Below are 22,449 nucleotides of genomic sequence, written 5' to 3'. Positions count from 1 at the left end.
CCCTGCCCAAGAATTTAACATGATTTTTCTTTATCTGATTAATACTTTATTTTTTTTTAAGATTTTATTTATTTTTTTGAGAGAAAGAGAGAGCGCGCGCACGACAGAGAGATCACAAGCAGGCAGAGAGGCAGGCAGAGAGAGAGGAGGAAGCAGGCTCCCCTAGAGAGCAGAGAGCCCGATGCGGGGCTGGATCCCAGGACTCCGAGATCATGACCTGAGCCGAAGGCAGCGGCTTAACCCACTGAGCCACCCAGGCGCCCCTCAAATTCTACTCTTAACACTAGGTAGCTGCTATGAAACATGTGCATATTAGTCAATCTCTGGGCTCACATTCCTTCCCCTATCAATGAGGATAATAACTATTTTATAGAGTTATTATGAGGAGTAAGGAAGATGATGTATATTATTTTGTACATAGTAGATATATAATCATATTGCTATTTTGCTCTTATACTTAAGCTGACATCTATAAAGGGCTAGTGTCCAAAATCTATAAAGAACTTAAGCTGAAATCTATACCTTTTTTCTTGTTTTGAATATGTAGAATTTGAACTAATGGGGCTTTATAAAAGTATTGACAAATTAAGACAAGTCTGAACAGAGTATTGATATGCACCTGGTTTTATTAGAGAGGCTAGCTACAACGTGTTTACTAAGTTTGAGTTTCCTACAAAGCCCTCAGCCAATCAATTTTTTTCATAGCAAAAGTGAGGTTTTACTTTCTTTTTTTTTTTTTTAAAAGATTTTATTTATTTATTTGACAGAGAGAGATCACAAGCAGGCAGAGAGGCAGGCAGAGAGAGAGGAGGAAGCAGGCTCCCCGCGGAGCAGAGAGCCCGATGTGGGGCTCGATCCCAGGACCTCTAGATCATGACCTGAGCCGAAGGCAGCGGCTTAACCCACCGAGCTACCCAGGCGCCCCAGGTTTTACTTTCTTATAACAATTGTTGAATGGCTCATCATCTGAACTACCCCAAGAGATTAAAAAATATGCAAATATAGAAGCTGAACTCATTATTAGTAATATTGGCCATTGTATTTAGTATAAAGAAAATATTATGATAATAGCTGTAACTAGTTGAGCTGCTAGGGAGACAAGAGGATCTCAGACTCGTTGGTTATATGGAAGTATTGAAGTTTTGGTGCCCTAAAGATGTAGAACTTCTTCTTTTATTTTTATTATTATTATTATTATTATTATTATTTATTTTCTCACCATAGCACATACTGTCCCCAATGTTCATCACCCAGCCACCCCATGCCTCCCACCCCCTCCCTCCAGCAACCCTCAGTTTGTTTCCTGAGAAAGATGGTTTGTCTCTCCCTCTGGTTTCATCTTGTTTTGTTTTTCCCTCCCTTCCCCTAAGATCCTCTGTCTTCTCAAATTGCTCGTATCAGTGAGATCATATGATAATTGTCTTTCTCTGATTGACTTATTTTGCTTAGCATAATACCCTCTAGTTCCATCCACGTTGTTGCAAATAGCAAGATTTTGGTTTTTGATGTTTGGCTGTGTAGTATTTATATTTATATAAATACTATCTATATATGTATCTATATATATCTATGTGTCTATGTATAGATCTATGTATCTATATATGTATTTATGTATCTATAGATATATCTATGTATGTATTTATGTATATATATATCCATATATCTATATATAGATATATTATCCACTCAAGATGTAGAACTTCTGATGTATATACAGTATTCTACCATTTAGCTTATAATTTTTTAGCTATTTTTTAGCCTGTTTTCAAATTAGTATCTATTATGATACATTATAAGTAATTATTTGTTCACAATGAGATATTACACCTTGTACTGCAAAATATTTTGAAAGGATGATCTAAGTGTAGGATGATCTAAATGTATGAAAATTTTGATATTTTATTTTTGTGATTATTCTGTTTTTGGAACTAATTGAGTTTATAAATGAAAAACCTTGTGATGCCATAGGCTTTTATATTAAAATGTTTTGGTTGGATATTTTCCTTTTAAAATGAAATCTCTAAAAAAATTAAATAAAAAAAAAGCTTTACCCCAAGGCTACTTCATTGAAGTTCCAGATGATGCCTATGAGAAATCTTCAGCTATTTCATTATAGGATAATAAATTAGCTGAATTTGTTGTAATTAAATAATTGAAGATGAGGAAGCCCATTAGTGTTGTAGCTAGCCTCTGTAAAATTTTTTAGATAATTTTTCAGGTATTTTTGTATTTATCCAACTAAAACCACATCCCCTTGGCCTTTATCTTGTTAATATTTATTCCATGTATATTTTTAATGATGTAATGTTTAAATTTCTTATTCATTTATACCACCAGTCATTACATAATTTATAAGCACTATTTTATGTCCAAAAATAACATATTCCTAAATAAAATGGTTCACATTCTGCCCCATCTCCATTATTTTTAGTCTGTCCCATTGCCCTGCTCTACTTGTGCTCATAGTACTTCTTACCATGTGATCTTTTATCAAGTATAGCTGTTTATGTGCTCTTTTTTTTTTTTAAGATTTTATTTATTCATTTGACAGACAGAGATCACAAGTAGGCAGAGAAGTAGGCAGAGGTGGTGGGGAGGCAGGCTTCCTGCCAAGCAGAGAGCCCAATGCGGGCCCGATCCCAGGACCCCAGGACCACGACCCAGCCGAAGGCAGAGGCTTTAACCCACTGAGCCACCCAGGCGCCCCTGCTTATGTGCTCTTAAAACAGATTAAAAACTCCATAAGGGCAGGGGCTTTGACTTGTTACAACTCTATCCTGGCTTCAGGAGCAGAGCCTTTTATATATCAAGCATTCAAGAGTATATATGGACTGACTGAATGAATGATCTCATAGTGGAAAAATGCATCTCTCTCTAGGAAGAGTGGCATATGTAAGTTTTAGTTAGTTATAGTTATTTAGGTTGACAGGGGTGATAGAGGAACTCAAGGAAAATTTTGCCTTCTTCACACACAAACAGGGCTAGGGGATGACACTTAAAATTCTGAAGTTAGGACTTCGGGTCAGTCAGTATTAAATAAGAGTAGAGGGAAGAAGTTGAATTCTGCTGCCACCACCCTTGGTCACAGTGGTCTAGGAGGCTTTATGATTTCCTTTGGAGCTCTTGTTTACAGTGAGAAGCAGCAGGATGCTTAATTACTCTGAGGGGTGCTGTTTTGTACAGCTTTCACCAAACCATAGAGGGGTATAAAAATTAGGTCACACCTCATGAAAAATAACCAAACATTCTGCCTAGTATAATAGTACCCTAGTTTTCCTACTGCTATATTTCTTTTTACCTATAAGTAGAAATTTCTATTTTGGTTTAGTATCACAACTGGAGGGTTGTTTTTTTCTTTTTTCTTTATTTTAGAGGAACTGACATGTTTTTTATTCTTATTCCTCAGAATGGATTGCGGAGATGAATATTCCCATAATTCTTTTGACCTACATTGTCTGTTAGATTCATTTCCTGAAGACTTGGAGTTTAAGCAGATCTTCAGTGACATTGATGAAAAGATAGAACAAAACGCTACAAGGTAAATACTGCTAATTACTAAAAATAAGTTGGTTTCATATTTCATTCACACATACTTTTACCTAGTCTAGTTTTAGTGTTAACTACTTTTAGATCATTTTAGGTTTAGTATCATTAATTCTCCTGAAAAAAAATTGATTAAACCTCCCCTGCCCAAGAATTTAACATGATTTTTCTTTATCTGATTAATACTTTATTTTTTTTTAAGATTTTATTTATTTTTTTGAGAGAAAGAGAGAGCGCGCGCACGCACACACACACACACACACACACACACACACACACACACACACACACACATACACATGATGGGGTGGGGCAGAGAGAGAAGCAGGGAGCCCCTCTCTATCCCAGAATCCTGGGATCACCACTTGAGCCAAAGATGGACACTTAACCAACTGCTTAGTACTTTTAATAAGACTCAAAACTTTAGGCACTGCTTTCAAATAGGTAAATTAAAGTTTATTGAATTTCTATTAATTTCTTAGAGTTTGCCAATATTGATGGCCTGGATTTTCATTAATATGCTTAGCATTATGCATCCTCACTTGAGAGATAAGCATAGAAATTAAAAATTTGAAATTAAGGTGTTAAAATAAAATGGTTTAGTATAAGTCCATGGATTGCTTGAGTTGTTGAAAACAGAACATGAAAAATATATTATTTTTATGTAACATTTGTCATTGTAAGTCCCTTTTTCACTTGGAAGGCTAGAGACCCCATAGGGAATTGCTATGCAAGGTTAGTCTTCATCACCTGCTCCTAAAGTTAGTGCTACCAAACACTAAGTGTGGCAAGGACAGCTAAGGAGTTTGCCATTAGTATATGTTTTTTGACAGAAAGGACTTTGTCTTTATATGTTTGTGGATCTTAGAGTCAGTCAAGTCAGTTCACTTATTTGAATCCTTTTAGTTAAATGTTCTAATAAGTCACCTCATGTAGATTATAAATATGCAAACTACAGTAAAAATTTCTAGTGTAGAATGATTCATAGCATTTCCTTTTTTAAAATTTAAGGACTAGTTGTATTGAATTGTCAAAGAAACTAAACCAAGCAAGTGAAATGTTCCTGTAATTTCTTTTCCTTATGTTTTATTTAAGAATGCAGTCAATTTTTTGTCATAACAAAGGGCATAAATAACTTAAATTCAAAAGAAAGCATAATGTTGGGGGATTATAATTAAAAACAAAATCTCCCATCCCAGATATTCTCTCCAAAAAGGCAGAAGAGAACAAAAACACTGCTGTTATTCAACAGGCATTAAACTAGGGTGCAGTGCCTATCATAGGCATTCTGCTAAGAGAATGCAAAGACAGAGCTGGGAATCTCACCCCTTTATATAACCCAGTAGGTACAACTCATTACAAACATGGTTTCAAGGTAAGTGATAGTTAGGCTTCAAGTGGAGGATTTGGTAGCACATTTCCATGCATAGTTCATCATAACTTTACCTGGGTTAAAGGATACCTGTGTTAGCTAATTGGTTTTATCCTGAGAAGAAACACACTTCTCATATCCTTGTGACAAGATGTGATTTTGCAGCTTGGAACAAAGCATGTACTGAAGTTAGGCTCCTATTCTTGGGTAGGAACTCGGAGCCAGGGAACCGTCTCCCTTGGTTGTTTGCATTTTGAAAAGATGGCTTTCAGGTTCTTAGGAAATACAGTCCTGGATGAGAAAGCTGATGAAAGGTCTCTCTAGTCTTTCAAGGGACACATTTCATAGAGTTGAAAAGATTCTTAAAATTACAGATTTCTAAGATACTTTAAGAAAAAGGAAGAAAGAGAAATCTGTTCCCTTATTTTCAACAGGGAGAATTAAGCATCTTATTTTGAATTTGCATTTGCATTGCCTATATATATACATATATATATGTATATATATATGCACACACACACGTACATACACATGTGTGTTTATGTATGTTTTTATAAAGATAGCATATATATGATTTAACATACTATAGCCTATGTATTATAATTTATATATAAATAACTGTATTAAACTTTAGTGAAATTGCATATTTATATAATTTATATATTATATATTAATATATTTTATGGCACAATTCTTAACCCAAAGAAACTTATAAATGAAAGTAATACTAGCTTAAATATATTTACAAGTCATTTATCTAAATTCCAGAAATGGTTATATTAAAACAAATTTTAAATATTTGTTAAGAGGTGATCTGTCTTCATAATAGCATTTAGGGTTTTTCAAAACAAAACAAATCACTGAACTCTGACTCTTTTGTTATAGACTGCTTCGTTTTTATTTGCTAAACCATCTGTAGTTAATTTCCTGCCCTGCCTGGTCAATAAGAAATCATGCTTAGAAGTAAAACAGTGATTAAAATATTGTATTTTGCATTCATAAGTTGTTATTTAGGTCAAAACTCAGATGTTATTAAAAAGAAAATATGACATGGAATATAAGGATATAATTTTTAAATTAAAGATATTTTATTGCCCATATATTAAAACAAACCTAGAACATAACCACCTCAAGTGACCATTGATCTTCACGAGGGATAAAATAAGGGAGTAGTTGTATGTGCTCTATGCTACATTTAGAATAAAGTCTATTTTTCATCAAATTCAATTATGTTTTTATTATACTCTAGAGAATAAACATAATAGTAGAGGGTGTATATATTTTTAAGAATAAAATACTGAATAATAACCATGGTTCAGAAGAATGTAAATCATTTATGCACTCATTTATTCCCTTCTTACAGAATAGCTTTTAGAAAATTGTATGTCATGATGAATCAGTTATGCCACACTTACACTGCAATAGTTGAATTACCCTTGGCATTTTTGTATTCTAACAGTTCTATTTATCTCTCAATGGTGTACATTGAATAAGTAATGAACATCTGTATGATTTGGGTTTACCAGATACTTTTTAAAGGAAAGAACATTAGTAATTCATTTTTAAATATAGTATTTTTCCTTACCCTTGAATTTTTAAAGTTGTATTTCTAGCAGTGACCCTGGATTCTAAGTGTAAATTCCTTCCCTCTTCTTAATATCATCAGGTTTTATGGGCCATAGGGTCTTTTGCTTCCCCAAAGCAGTGATTCACCACAATGAAGTAGAGTGCCCAGAGGTCAGTGAACCTTCCCTTACCCTTCAAGAGAGGCTGTCCTTCTCTCAGACCATTTTCCCTTTAACATCCCCATTTCCATTCAAGTCAGCTGGGTGATGCTTGGGTCCGACCGTGGAACTCAGTGATGGTGAATCATTCACTTCTAATACATATCAGAATTGGTAACAGGAAGGTAAATAACCTGCCAAAGAGGGATACTATGTATGTTGTAGCCACAAACTCAACTTAGTTCAGTAACTGAAAACTGCACATGGCATTGAAATGTATTTTGAGCTAAATGGAACTTAATAGTTGAACAAGATACTGAGGTGTATAAGTTTTACTAGGATCACTATATGACATAGAATGATTTTCTCTTAATGTTCATTTAGATAAAATTATATCATTAAAAGCTTATTTTACCTTTCTGTTTTCTAAAGTTTTTTTTAAGATTTTATTTAAAGTTTATTATTTTTTTAAGATTTTATTTATTTATTTGAAAAATAGAGCACAAGCTGGGGGAAGAGCAGAGACAGAGGCAGAGGGAGAAGTAGGCTCCACTCTGAGCAGAGAGCCCAATGTGGGGCTTCATCCCAGGAGGCTGGGATCATGACCTGAGCCAAAAGCAGACACTGAGAGGAGATGCAACATGGGGGGTTAAGGGGGTAGGAGAAGAGTAAATGAAACAAGATGGGATTGGGAGGGAGACAAACCATAAGTGACTCTTCATCTCACAAAACAAACTGAGGGTTGATGGGGGGAGGGGGGTTGGGGGGGTAGGGTTATGGACATTGGGGAGGGTATGTGCTAAGGTGAGTGCTGTGAAATGTGTAAACCTGGCGATTCACAGACCTGTACCCGTGGGGGGATAAAAATGTATTATATGTTTATAAAAAATAAAATTAAATTAAAAAAAGAATAGGCATTCTTAGGCAAAGAACACACATACACACACACAAAAAGCAGACACTGAACTGACTGTGCCACCCAAGTGCCCCTCTGTTTTCTAAATATAGTCTATGGGTGTCCCTTAAGACCTAAGTTTTTCCTGTTATTGGTACAGGATTACTGCCCCCCCCCTTTTTTAACCCAAAGAAAGAATAGAAAGTGTTATGGATAAGACTTGTCTTAATCCAGGAGATGGGGGCAAGGATGAGAGGCATGAAATTGTCACAGAACATTGGATACATGGTTTCTATAAATTTGATCATGCTTATTTACAGAGGATACATATTCCATAGATTACATTTAGTTTTCACGTAATGCTTATTTTTGTGTGTATTTATATATGAAATTGGGGGGGGTGGTTTCTACATGATGGCCTAAAGTTATGAAGTAACCAAAAGAAATCTTCAGATAAGCTATCATCTTAGAGCTTGTCATGGTAGAACCATGCCAGTGGACACACACATTCACATTAATATATTTTATGGCCATAGCAAATTATATAAAATGAAAATTAGTCATTTCAGACTGAGCGGAGTATGATTATTTCTGGCAGTATTTTGGCACTTATTTAGTAATAACAAGAGGATACAAATTAATACTTTTTTTTTTTTAAGATTTTATTTATTTATTTGAGTGACAGAGATCACAAGTAGGCAGAGAGGCAGGCAGAGAGAGAGGAAGGGAAGCAGTCTCCTTGCTGAGCAGAGAGCCTGATGCGGGGCTTGATCTCAGGACCCTGGGATCATGACCTGAGCCGAAGACAGAGGCTTTAACCCACTGAGCTACCCAGGGGGCCCGCAAATTAATACTTTTTAAACTTCAGTGTGTGTAGTTAATTCTCTTTTGTGTTCTCCATTCTTCTATATTTCATCTGATAGAATTCCTACCTCTTCTCCTAAATTATTGGACATGACTAGGCTACATGGAAAGAAACCTGGAAGGTTTCCCCATCTATCCTTGAAACCAAAGTAAGACTTAAATAGGTACTTTCCAGTTTCCCCCACCTGGGCCCTCCTCACTACTCTTGTCCTCCTCAGGACTGATAATGCTTCCAGGCAGACAGACAGCATCCTGGACCTCAGCAGCTCAGCAGCCTTAGACTTTGCCTCACCCCATTTACATTTTCTACTTTTTAAATGTATGCAGACCTCCCACTGAGGCTCTCCACCTGCAGTCCTGTAATGCATGCAGGTAGAAGAGGAGGTAAGGGAGAAGGTGAGGGGTCATCCCATGTTTCATGGTAGCCTATGGAGCCACTTTCTTCTCATCATTTTCTGTCACTACTAGCTCTACAATTTGAATGTCTGTGGTGTTCCTGACTCTTTTCTCCATAGTCCTATGTTGTATGCCCTCAATGTCTGCTTTAGGAGGATGAGTAGTAGGGTAAATTTTGGGGCCAATTGTGCCATTAGATGATTATAAAATGATTGTTTCAACTAATATATAATAGTTTTATAAGTGTTTGACATTATTTTAAAGTGTAATTTTTATTTTTGTATGTGTTAGCTTCACCCGTTCTTGCTCAAATATGTATAAGGCAATAACAAATTTTTATTTGAGGATATTTTTAAAGAATATTATTATAATGATCTTTCCGTGGGAAATAAAGGGAAGCAAGGGTCTGCCTGTTTATAAATGTGAATAATAGTATACTAAAAAGCCACATCTGGTAAGATTGGGCCAACCATAGTTAGGCCATTGTTTCCCAGGAAGGATGATAGTTAATTGGCCCTTGGGAAGGATTCACTTTTAAGGTAAAAACCAGGGGTGCCTGGTGAAGCCCTGGCCCAGCTCTGAGAGGAAGAAGGAGATACTAGGAAGGAAGCAGATACTAAAGAGAACTGAATGATGGTAATGAAATGCACATGCTGTGGCTGGCTCATCTTTCCTCTTACATAGTTAATACCTTGAGATCTAACCCAACCATGCCAGTTTTCCTTGGAAAAGAGCCTCCTTAGGGATTTAGCAGAGACAGCACTTTGTCTAAAAAGAGTCACCAAGAGGAGCAACTGACTGGCTCAGTCAGAGGAGCGTGCAACTCTTGATCTCAGGGTCATGAGTTTGGGCCCCAAGCTGGGTGTAGAGATGACTTAAATAAATAAACTTAAATAAAAAAAGAGTCACTAGGGGTGCCTGGGTGGCTCAGTGGGTTAAGCCTCTGCCTTCTGCTCAGGTCATGATCCCAGGTTCCTGGGATCGAGCCCCGCATTGAACTCTCTGCTCAGTAGGGAGCCTGCTTCCCCCTCTCTCTCTGCCTGCCTCTCTGCCTACTTGTGATCTCTGTCAAATAAATAAATAAATAAAATCTTTAAAAAAAAAAAAAAGGAGTCACTAACATCATAGCATTTTCTAATCACAGTCCTAATTCTAATGTCCTAATGTCATGACTAAGAATATCCTTCTTTGGGATGGTATGGGAGCTGAGGGGTGGGTGGAGGGAATTTGAAAGCTGGGACTATTACTTCCTTCATTTTTACTTTAAAGACTTGAACCGTTCAACACTGCCTAAACAGTCCTGGCACAGAGTAGGTTAGAAGATAGTCAATAAGTGTGTGTTGGGCATGCTTGTTAGGCATCTCTTTTGTTTGCTGTATCTTTAGCTACTGTGAAGTTAGGTGAGTAGAATGTGATAGAAGAAGCTGTTATCAAATGCTAGTTTTCTTTTCCATTGACTATTTTTACATTACAAAAGTAATACATAAATTTAATAAGAGTAATACATAAAATTTCTGACAGTAGAGAAAGGCATATGTGAGGAAGAGTTAAGCACAGCAGGGCAGAGATGAGGAACAGTACTCCGCTGACCCTCCTAGTTTTATTCTTCACAGGTAACCTATGTTCATAAATTATTGCATAACTATCCAGAAATAGTCTCTGCATAGATATGCATGTACCCAAAACTCTATTACTTTTTTTATATAAATGGGAATTAAATGATATACTGCAATTAGATTTTTTTACTTAATATATTTTTAAAATCTCTCCATGTGATTATATCTCATCTTTCAGATTTTACTGGTGTGGATGTGCAACAATTTATTAAGCCAATTCTCTCTTGATAAACATTACATTATTTGCAGTCTTTCTGCCATTACTTCATACATGCACGCATGTGTATATTCTTCCTTCCTTATGAGAGTTTATCTATGAGATGATTTCATAGAATTTGTACACTTAGCTGTTGCAGAGTTGTTTTCCTGCAGTGCTAAAACTGTCTTCTCTCCCGTGGGCAGTGTATGAGAAGGCATGCTGTCTGTCCTGCCTCCTCACAATATGACCGTCAGTGTTCTTAAAACCCTCACTTTGTAAGGTCTAGTCAAACCTATTGTCTGGCTTGGAAGTTGGGCGAATACTTCACATCTGAAGTTTTTCGAAAGCACTATAGACTTTTAGGTCAGCATATCCCCGACCTCGGGTCTGAACTTTCTTGAAGCAGTCTGGACCATTCAAGAGCCTCTCTGAACTGCTGTTGTGAGGATTGGTGTATAAAGCAACAAATAACAGAGGGTTCTAACTCAGAAGTTTCTTGCTTACTATCTTCCTCATAGAATAAATGAACAAAAGGTGGATTAACAATAGACATGCATCTTGGGAGGCTATTAATATATTTCATATGAGAGATAAGAACAACCTGAACCCAGTCTTTCACAATTGGAATGGAAAGGGGAGGATCTATTTAAGAAAGATTGAAAGAGATAGTGTCAACAGGATTTGGTGTTGAGGATTTTTTTTCCTTGAAAGTATACTTAAGGACCAAAAACTCTTGGAAGTAAAAAAGACAGTTTGGCATAAATGTTGAATTTCTTACTGTACTTTTTAGCCGTTAAAGTAATTGTTCTATGAATCCTTTTCTCAGCCTTTTAAAAAACACTATCCATAAATATACTTGTTTTAAGAAAATAAGTTTTTATTTCATGGCTGACTTATACTTTAATTACACACTAATTTTTAAAGATTTTATTTATTTATTTGACAGACAGAGATCACAAGTAGGCAGAGAGGCAGGCAGAGAGAGAGGAGGAAGCAGGCTCCCTGCTGAGCAGAGACCCCGATGTGGGGCTCTATCCCAGGACCCTGGGATCATGACCTGAGCCGAAGGCAGAGGCTTTAACCCACTGAGCCACCCAGGCGCCCCTACACACTAATTTTTATACATCAGCCCTCATCCCCATTAATTATCTGTTAATTCCAGGGAATTTTAGTAATCTAGTTAGATAAGCTGGACTTAACCTAAAAATTGGAAAACTATTTATCTCACAACTATTTCTTTGTGCTTTTAAAAATGTAATAGTTGATTACAAAAGCCTTTTCCTTACTTTGAATTTATGTTCCTTATATAGTATAAATAAGAGCATCAAAAATAGAAAATTAAAAATTTTCTTGATGTTTAGATATCTCATACTGTAAAAAGTTCTTAATCTCTACTGTGATACCTCTATCCTGATTTTAAAAATAAAAATAGAAATTCTAACCTTCCTTTTTTTTTAAAGAAATTCTAGCTTTCTATGAGAGCATATATAAATGTTTTCTGCAACCTTAACGTCAAACAGTTCTCATAATTTTTCACAGTGGAACATACTCTTTTTCATTTGAACTGTTTTGCGGTGGAATAATAAGGACTGTGTGTTTTACACTTGATCTTAGCCAAAAGGCTGAGAAGCGATGGGGACTGTGTGTTTTAAATCTTGAATACAATAAAATTGGTTTCTAGATTTTATGTCATAAATATTCTCTTCTCTTTTTCTCAGTTCCTCTTCCTGTCTTTGGCTGCACCAGCCTGATAACAATAGACTCTTGTGCTGTTGGTATTTAATGCTGTCTGTTTAACTGTAGGACACCTCAGTTCTTTTGGAAGTAAAATAATGCATATATACATACACACCTACATACATGCACAAATATACTTGTGACTGTAAAAATAAACTCCTATTTTTTATTATTCAAATAAATAGAGTTTTAAAGTGACAGGGCAGTAAGATTAGATGATCGGCCCTAAATTCTCACAAATCAGGTGTCAGGGAATTCTAAGTACAGTGATTCCATTCATTTTCTTAAAGCATCAATATCCTTGCATATAATCTCCTTTTCTAAAGTTTTCTATACCTCCCACAGACACATTTAGTAGATCCCTTAGCAGATTGCGCCTGTGTATTCCCTTAGCACTGTACACACCTCTTACCAAGTCTTAATGTAAAGTAGTTTTTAATTTGCAGGTCTGTCCCTTCTTAGACAGATTCCTTTAGGGATGGGACCGTGTCTTCTTCACCTTTGGTTCCCAAGTATATATCACAGTACCTGCCACATAGTCAGCATTCAGTTAATGTTTATCGAACATGCCTTCATTCAATAAGTCATTTGTACACTCAAAGGTACCCAGGAGTGAATGTTGAATGAGAAAATTACCACAGATATCCTTTAAAAAAAAGCATACTGCATATTGTATTATAAAAATGTTTTTTATAAATTGATTTACACACAGCCTGTCAGTAGTGCATCTACTTGTACACATCGTTAAGTTGGATAATTCAGAGTCATTATAATTGAGCACATTGGGTTCAAATTTATTAAGAAATATTGAGACATATGAAAAGGCATAAAGTGTATTATGATAAACATTCGAGTACCCACCACCCAGTTTAAGGAATAAAACAGTACCAGTACTGCTAAGGCTCATTACATACCTATCCTGTCTCATCCCACTTTCATCTCCACCCTGGATTTCATGATGTTAATCATTCGGGGACATTTCCTTACACTTTAATACCCATGCTTGTAATCCTGAACAAAATGTACTGTTGTATTGCATATTTTCCAACTATTACGGGGATAATATCATACTGTGTATATTCATTTGTACCTTTTTCCCTCAACAGGTATATTTGTTCGATTCTTTCATGTTGATAACTGTATTTCTCCTTTTCATGGCTCTATGCCATTTAGTGAATTAACTATTTAATAATTTTCCTGTTGACAGAAATGTTAGATGTTTTCAGTGGATAAAGCTAATAAGATGCTTTAGAAACTTATTGCTAATCCAACTAATGGTGTAAATTTGGGAATTTAAACTATTGAGGGAAGAGATTCTGCATCTGTTTTTAGACTGTTTACATTTTTAGCCTAATGTTTGGGATCGAACAATAAATGTGTTAATTGGATTTCTGTTTGTTGAATTATCTTGGTTATTTTCTCATGACTGACCTTGCCTCTAAGGAATATTTGAAGCATCTTACAGTTAATCAGAAGACACTTAAACCAGAATAAAGACAAGTTTCAGGTTATTTCAGAAAACCTAGACTACTAGGATCTTGTATCATCTACCTCTAAAGTTAATAGACCTCCTCTCACCCAAAATTACTATGCCCATCAGCATTATTGCCACTACACATATATGAAAATAATGTTACCTTTTTGATGCTAAAAATTGATTTTGAACTTAACTTTGACCTCAATTAAGAAAGATAAATTGTCAGGTAACATACCAAACTGACTTTGATCTTAAATTTGGAAAATAATACCTTTGTAATAGTAATCGGGCAATAACTCTCTAGACTTCAAACTCTTGCTCTTTTAGAGCAAGGTGTATAGACAGTGGTGGATGGCAGAGTGACAAGATATTTAGCCAAAAAAACAAAATCAGGAGTTCCGACATTTAAAATTTTGTGACAAAAATCTGAGATTTTAAAAGCCAGCTCAACTGTCTTAGTTTGTGTTGGTGAGGGAGGTTGTCTGAAATGCAACTGCACAGTCCCTTTATCAGTGTTTGGACAAATTACTAAAAATATCTAACCCTCTGAAGGCTTTACCCTATTTAGAAGTTGTAGTTACTGGCCTCTACCCAGATTCAGATGTTAGAGATTAGCCTAAAAGCGGAGTCCTGATTGAAACAGATTTAAGTAGACACAGCACTGAGCCTTTCCAATTCACATTGCTGTAATCTATTAGGTTTCACTGAATGAGCCACATGAGGATGCTGTAATAAAAACCTTTGATAAAGGGTCCCTCGAGTCAAGGTGTATGCTTTGGGTATCATGTTTCTTAGTGCATAGATATGCTTACATAAGTTAAAAAAATATATGCCGATCTCAAGTCAGACTTAGAACTGGTAACTGGTATTCCTGCATAAGACTGTCCCATCAGGAAATTGCGTGGACTGTAGCCTAAGGAGGTATTATTTTTCTTGTAAGTTCTTTGTTTTCATGAAAAGGCTCTTTGATTCTCAGAATGTATTTGTTTCAAGGTAATTCAGTTTGAATTCACTCATGCTCAGAAGTGTCCTGAAAAGACTTCCTTAAAGTTTACAGTGTATGTTTTATAGGCAACTCACACCTGATGAGTTTTGAAGAGTCATTCATATGACATCAGTTTGAATAATCAGAACTTAGTTTTCAAAGCTTAAATAATTCTGTCACATGGAATATATAATTTAATAGCAGTGATGTTTTCAAAACAGTAGTAGGCTTTTTAGCAACAGATATTTCTTAATACCATTAAGGAGCAAATGCATAGCTGTCAATTTTGGATGAGGGCATTCAGCTTCAAAAGAATTTTCCTGTTTATAAGCTTTCTTGCAGTTTAGATATGCTGCCATCAGGTGGTAGTAATATGTCATATCCATGTGGCTCCACAGATGACAGGCTGCTTAAGGTCACCAGTTTACCCCACAAAGATTTATGACCATGAATCCACAGATTTTCATATGAAAATTAAAATAACATAGTATATCCATTTAGTATCAGAATTAAGGTTACTTTGTATATAATTTTTAAAACAGATATGTATTGAAAGATTCAACTGGGCAAGTTTTTTCAGTTCTTATTTATTTATTTTATTTTTTGGTAAGAGTATTATATACCTTCTAAAAATTTGGAAAATTATAGAAGAGTAAAATTTAAAACATCAAATTTCATTACCCAAGGATAATTGCTATTAACCTTTTGTTTCATTTCCTTCCAGTCTTTTTTTTTTTTTTTTAAATGTGCAATGTTAAGTATGCTTTTGTTTTTGCTTTTTGCAGTGGAGTTCTATAGCAAGAAAAGATACTTGGCTGTTGTTAACAGTGTACATGCAGCGTGTACCTGTCTTTTACAATTTTTGAAAATACAAGGTTTTTGAAACTGCTTTGTGACATTTTAATGTTCCATTGATCTAAGTTTTCCATAATTTATATAGTCATTCACCTATTGGTAGACAATGTATGTTTATGATCATCAGTCATCAAGATTATTTTTAGAGTATTTTATCTCTGGAGTACCTGGGTGGCTCAGTGGGTTAGGCGTCTGCCTTCCGCTCAGGTCATGATCTCAGGGTCCTAGGATCGAGCCCCGCATAGGGCTCTCTGCTCAGCAGGGAGCGTGCTGCCCCCCCCCCCCCCGCCTCTCTGCCTACTTGTGATTTCTGTCTGTCAAATAAATAAATAAAGTCTTTTAAAAAAAAAAAGAGTATTTTATCTCTGCTTTCCAGCTATTGCTGGTTGAGAGGACCATCGTTTTATTGCATCCATGCTTGATTTTTGTTTTAACGCAGAATGATTTCTAATTCATCTCAAAGTAGCTAGATATTTTATATTTCCTCCATTGTATTTGAAAGGAAACTGCAAGGAAATCTGAGCATTCCATTTTCTATTATGAATGAAAATATGTAGTCTCTTTGTTATTGTTTTTATGTCATAAAAAATTTTTATAATTTTCTAAATTGTGTGCAACCAGGTAATACATATAAACATCTCAGGGCCTGTAATGTTAGGAGGTGGAACCATTACCTATTTCCTACCAAAGTAATTTTTTCTTTTCTTTTTTATAGCATAGAACATTGCATTAAAAAAATACAGTATGAAGTTAACAAACAGTGTCCAGATGTGCAGCTGCGAACAACAACTGACTGCCTTGAATGGCTAGATAACTATAATTATAATCCATCCAAGTCACCGTCCATTCCCCATGGAGATTTGATAAAATTCCTCAAAACACTGGTAAAAAAAATCATAATAATCCTTGTTTTATAGCCAAGTGGGATGGGTAAACAGGAATACAGTTCTTCAGTTTCTATATGTAAATACATAAATATTTATTTTAGTGTTCATGTTGCCCTGCCATATCTAGGGGCTGGGCTTTTGTTTTGTTTATATATCCCCAGTGTAATCTAGTGGGCTATTGTCTTTACTTTTTATAATGAGTTATATCAATAAAATGTAGTTTTATAGAAATGGAGATTAAATATTCTAATTCCAGAGTGTGTTGATTGATATGTACCATACACTTTGTCTACCAGAAAAGTTCATATTTATTGTGTTTTATCTCCTTCACAACTACTCCTTTTCTCTGTGCTTATTGTTAAGTATAAAAAGATCACCACTGATTATATGTTTTAAGTCTCCTTGTCTATCATTCCCTGGTTTCCCAAGCTGCTGGCATACCCAGTTTTTTTTTTTTTCAATCAAGTCAGTAATTTCTATAAGACCACTCTTAATTGATGGAGAACTACTACATGGGTCATTCTTTGATACTGCCCACTCTCTATGTGAGGGATGTGTTAGTAGCCTTCAGTGGAAACGCTTACTTCATTACACCTGCATCTACAAGGGGTAGCTAGCTTACAACAACAGTTTCCCAGAGAAGCAGCACAATTGTTAGAAAGCAGTAGGCCTGTAGCTATGGTTTTAATTTAATTTGGGGGGAAAAAGGCACTGTTTTTGTCTAAACATCAAACATTGACAAAGGCAGATGTGGAAAATATCTTGAGGTTGTAGATGGCTGAGGATGACAGAATCAGATGGAAAGTTCTTGGCTATCGTTATTATTGCAGATGTTTCTTTAATGTTTGCAAAGTAATAAAAGGAAGAGAAAGGAAGCCTGTGCGCCCTGAAGCCTTATTCTTTCAAGAAAATCCTCTCACCCATTATCTCTTGAAGGTGCAGCCCTGAAGAATAAATATGGATATAGTTATTCCTTTAATTTCTATTAAGAGCCATGTGTATTGAATTTCATTAATATTGATGTAATAATGCTTTCTCATTTAATTAAAAGCAAAAGCTTTTAATTATCTTTTAATCTGTCACACATAAGTCATTCTCTATTCACTGCAGGGCAAAGGCCACTTTAGTTTTGCTCAAATTCATTAGACTGATAGGGTTGTTCCAGACCTAGGTTTTCTTACATAATTGATCGTGTTATTTTGAGGAAAAGAACCACATTATTAAAACAGATTCAGATTAAACCAACCTTATTATCAAGTTTTCACATGCTAAAAGTGTCAATCTTAACAGTCATTTTTCATAGCTCTTTTTTAATAGAAACATTTTTATTTATTAATTATATAAATACTTAAGAGAGCCTCATAATGGCACTTTTACTGAAGTTATTCTTTAAGTAGTCATAGTAAACACATGTCTTAAACTTTTGTAACCTATTATCCTTTAAATCTTGCTTGATCAAATATTTACAGTTTTAGACTGATTTTAAAAAAACAAAGATAGAGACATAAATATGACTTGGTTGTTTCATAATATTTACCATAATGCTGGCGTTCTGAATTCTATGTAAGGACATTTCTTTTCCAGAAGTCCCAAGAGAGCTAAATAGAGGGGGATGAGAGAGAGAGAGAAAGTTTCAGAAAGATCAGTGCACTTTGTGGCTGTCTGGAGTCTAGTAGAAAGAACATGGATGAGAAGAAGGAAACCAGGGATTCATTCTTGGTTTTGTGCTTAATGTACATGACATTTGGAAGGTAGCTTAAACATGTTGCACGTTAGTGTCCGTATCTGTAAATTGAGTTTTTAAATATCTATGTCACAGAGTTTTTATTATGAATAAGCCAGAGACTTGTTAGGAAAGTACTTTTTATATAATAAGATACTATATAGATACTGAATATTATTTATTACAGATAGAACATTAAAATGGACATGACAATGCTTAGAATGACTTGAGAGCAAATTCCTGGAATTTGCCTAGGAGTTCTTTATAATTCTGAATCACAGATATTACCTCTGATATCTCTGTCAGTAAGAAATTTCAAAGCCAGCCTGATTTTATGCCACCCGAATTTTGCTTCCAGTTTTCTTACAATCAGCTTGTTGCTACTCAGAGAATATGAACTAATTTCGGTATTAGCTGAAAGAGACATAATTAGGAAAGTCAGCATGTAAGGAGAATGTGTGCATGTAATACAAAGTCCAAAAAGAAAGTAACTTTTTGTCCCTTTACTATTCATAATTATAGCTACCATTGTTTCCTGTCAGCACAGAAAGAATAAAGGAATAATTTCATATCATCTTTTGGGGAAATGATTCTGAGAGTATTTTTCCCCATGTTGAGTTAGTTATCTTTTTGGAGAGCACTGAAATATTCTCAGATTAGTTTCCAAGGTAAAATCTTTCTTAATGTGGCTCTCAAAAAGGAATTTAAATGAAAGTTAAATTCTTTAAATGTATTAAATTTTATTCCTCAGGATGACAGCTATTAGTAACCTCCAGGCACATACTGTTATTTAAAGGTCTCTATTTTGTATGTTCATTTGGGGTTCTCTAAGAATAGATGTACTCATTCAGGCATGAAGATTTTCTACCAGGAATTACTTAGGGGCATGATCTTGAATTTATTTTGTCTGAGGAATACATTTCAATCGGTGTTTGTAACACATTTTTATTTAGAATTTTTAAGCTGCAGCTCAGGTTATATTGGGAATGGATAACAATGAGGCCTGAAAGCTAGACTATGTTTGGAAAACTAACCAAAAATACAGATCATCACCTGGGTTTACAAAATTTAACAGATCATAAAACTAACCTTCTAAAATACCTGAATCGATTACATTCCAAAGGCAAAAACAAAACAGAACAAGACTTGAAGAGCATTGGTTCTAAATATACCTGAGTTATTGTGAAATTGTGGGACTGTAGAAATGGTTTTTTCTTTTTTCTTTTTTTTTAAAGATTTTATTAATTTATTTGACAGAGAGGGATCACAAGCAGGCAGAGAGGCAGGCAGAGAGAGAGAGAGAGAGAGAGAGATGGGGAAGCAGGCTCCCCGCTGCAGAGAGCCCAACTCGGGGCTCGATCCCAGAACCCTGAGATCATGACCCGAGCCGAAGGCAGAGGCCTAACCCACTGAGCCACCCAGGTGCCCCAATGGTTTTTTCTTTTACTCTTACAGTTAATACCATTTCTAATGTTATAATTTACTTTTATTAGCAAGATTTGTTGAAGAGTGAACTAAATCAAGAAGAAATGATACTGGATTTACTTTGGGACCTCTCCTGCCAGAGCAGCATTTCATTCCCATCACTGCTAAGTGGAGCGTCTTTCCATTTCCTCTCTAGGACTTCTCTTCATTCTGTCGAAGATTATTCCTCTATGGATGTAAAGTCTATCTGGGATAATATAAGACTACATCTACGGCGCTTCTTAGTGAACAGATTACAAAGCCTTAATGAAATAAGCCATTCACAGCACAAGATTTGGTTGAAAAATCAGTGCATACAACAACTCTTGTTTCTTTATCCAGAATCAGAAGTTATAGTCAAGTACCAAAGCATACAGAATAAACTGTTGGCCAAACTGCTGCAGAACTATTTTCCTTCTTACAGCAGAGAATCAAATTTAGACGACATGGTTCATGGATACCAAAGTACAATGCTTAAGTTATATGCGATGATGAAAGAGGATTTTAACACACTACATGAAATTTTAGCTCCAACCTCAACAGTGAAATTCATTAAAGAAACTTACCTGGATACTGTTACAGAAGAAATGGCAAAATTTCTTGAAAGTTTTTGTGAGCTGCAGTTTGAAGAAAGTGCTGTCCCCGTGATTAGAACAAGCAAGAGCTCCAGCAGGCATAGAGGAGCAGTGCATGCTTTGGGTTAGTGAGCTTTCAAATTTGTTTGGTTCAATTTAAGCCTTTTGATATCTTTAATTCTCTAACATTTTTCTTTTTGGTGAGACTTAATTGCAAACTTGAAATCAGAAAATAAATGTTAGGTAATTTTTGCAGTGCACATTTCTTCTGCATTTCTTTTTCTGTAAGTACATTAGTAGAAGAGCTTTTTATTCCCGGTTATTTGAATTATTAAAGATACTGAAAAACGTAAGCCAAAAGTTTGCCAATAAAAGTTTTGGTTTTTTTGATTGCATGAGTTACCCAGTGAAATTGTATGTATATATGAATATATCCACCAATATTCATATATATGTAACAGAAAAGGATAGTTTTTAATTAATTGTAACTTCCAAAGCTGAAACCTTATTAGGGAAAAATTGTTAGAAATTTGTTGAAATTTGCATGAACTGAAATTGGAAGTCTAGAATTGTATTCCTTTTGTCAGCCAATTCCAATAAAGAGCTATTATGAAATGGCAACTATATTATTAAAATTGCTCATAGATATAACATTTTAGCTATAAATGATTTTAGAGGAACTTCTCTAGTATTATTTCTATAAGAATATAGACAAAGAAAAAGTGATTTGAAAGTTTCTAATTTTATTTAAAAGATAAAGGAAAAAAGAAAGAAACTCTTGTGATATAATAAAATTTCTCCTGTCACCATTTTAATTTCCTACTAGTGGAGAAAAATCAAGGTAGGAAATAATATTTTTGAAAATTATTAGTCATGCTTTTATGTAAAAACTCTGAGGTATATTTCTAAATAGGTGCATAAGCTATATTTTTAAGCATTTGAAAATTATCATTTGGTGAATTGCTATCTTTGAATTTATGATCACTTTATAAATATTTCCATAGCTCACTATAGTTTTACATACATTTCTTAATAAAATGCCAGAATACCAAAATACTAGGATACATGAATTTTCAAATAGCTTGTTATTTTCTTTTATATTTTTTATTTTCCTCTGGAAACTATATCACATCACAGAACAGACATGCATCAGCCAAGTTTAGGTTATGGCAGAATACAAAGTTAATTTAGGAACATTACAGTTTTGCTCAAAGCAAATAGATTTTCATTTTAATTGTTACATAAATTTTAAATGCATTTCATGAGTATATTTATTTTCTAATATAGTCTCTAAAAGAATTCCTGCTTACTTGTAAAGTGTTTTCAACATGAAAGTTTTAATATATGCTAAATATAGTTTATAACAGAAGAAAAGATCCATATGGTTGAAAATATGTGTAAGTTGCTATGGAGTCTTTAGGGCTGATATTGAGGTGTTTTCTCATTCGTTAGAGAAAACTATGTGTGTAGGCTTTAACACCAAAATTTGAAACATTTTTGCAAGTCTAGGTTCACTGATCTTTCTCAAGCTCATTTATCTAAACGTTGGTATGAATCACTTGTTAAATGAATGCTTCCCATCTGCCAGCACTGTGCCATATACATTCTTTTTCTTACTACCCTAATTTCATAAACAAAGAAAGAAGCTTAGAAACATTAACTTGCCCTGGGTCATGTTGTACAGAGTCAGGATTCATAGGTAGGTCTTTATGTCTCCAAGACCAATGAATTTAATTATCATGGTAGTGGACCTTGTCTTAAGGTGTAGAATAAAGTGCTTTGTCACTTGCAAAAGAAATTTCAAACAGCACTTTTCAGGCAGACTACCAGAAAATCAATTCAGTTCAGCTTTATTGTGCACCTACCACAGGCAAGGGATTTAGCAGCTACCATTTTTAAGGTACTGAGCTAGACGCGGTAAGGGAAGGAAAACTAAATGAATAACTGCTGTTTTCAAGAACTGCTAAACTAACTCCTAATGGATCCACCATACTTTCCACTAATATTTGACCCAGTGACCAAATTTTATTTACTAAGGAAATACAGTTTGAGATGGTGAAATAGCATAATAGTATTAATAGTAAATATTAATACAAGTATAATAACTTATATTCCTATTATAATGAAATCTACATTG

At 34.9% G+C, this 22,449-nt stretch overlaps 1 protein-coding gene across 1 annotated transcript; it reads left to right on the top strand.

The window, feature by feature from the left end:
• Positions 1-3,407: 3,407 nt before the first annotated feature.
• On the top strand, positions 3,408-20,441 carry LOC111148378 (KIAA0825 ortholog). The gene is made up of 3 exons (XM_022504883.1): positions 3,408-3,538; positions 16,379-16,547; positions 19,767-20,441. The coding sequence occupies exons 1-3, from the start codon at positions 3,408-3,410 to the stop codon at positions 20,439-20,441; spliced, it is 975 nt and encodes a 324-aa protein (XP_022360591.1).
• Positions 20,442-22,449: the final 2,008 nt, after the last annotated feature.

Source organism: Enhydra lutris, unplaced genomic scaffold (assembly GCF_002288905.1).
Source record: "Enhydra lutris kenyoni isolate GAN:26980312 unplaced genomic scaffold, ASM228890v2 scaffoldscaffold19, whole genome shotgun sequence".
Lineage (NCBI taxonomy): Eukaryota > Metazoa > Chordata > Mammalia > Carnivora > Mustelidae > Enhydra > Enhydra lutris.
This window is presented reverse-complemented; position numbering and strand designations above follow the sequence as displayed.

What these genes read in the sequence shown, in the direction of transcription:
- LOC111148378 (XM_022504883.1), top strand. Translation starts at nt 3,408, where the DNA reads ATGGATTGCGGAGATGAATATTCCCATAATTCTTTTGACCTACATTGT. An exon ending in ATAGAACAAAACGCTACAAG is followed by an intron (nt 3,539 to 16,378) that starts GTAAATACTGCT and finishes TCTTTTTTATAG; the next exon opens with CATAGAACATTGCATTAAAA. An exon ending in TAAAATTCCTCAAAACACTG is followed by an intron (nt 16,548 to 19,766) that starts GTAAAAAAAATC and finishes TACTTTTATTAG; the next exon opens with CAAGATTTGTTGAAGAGTGA.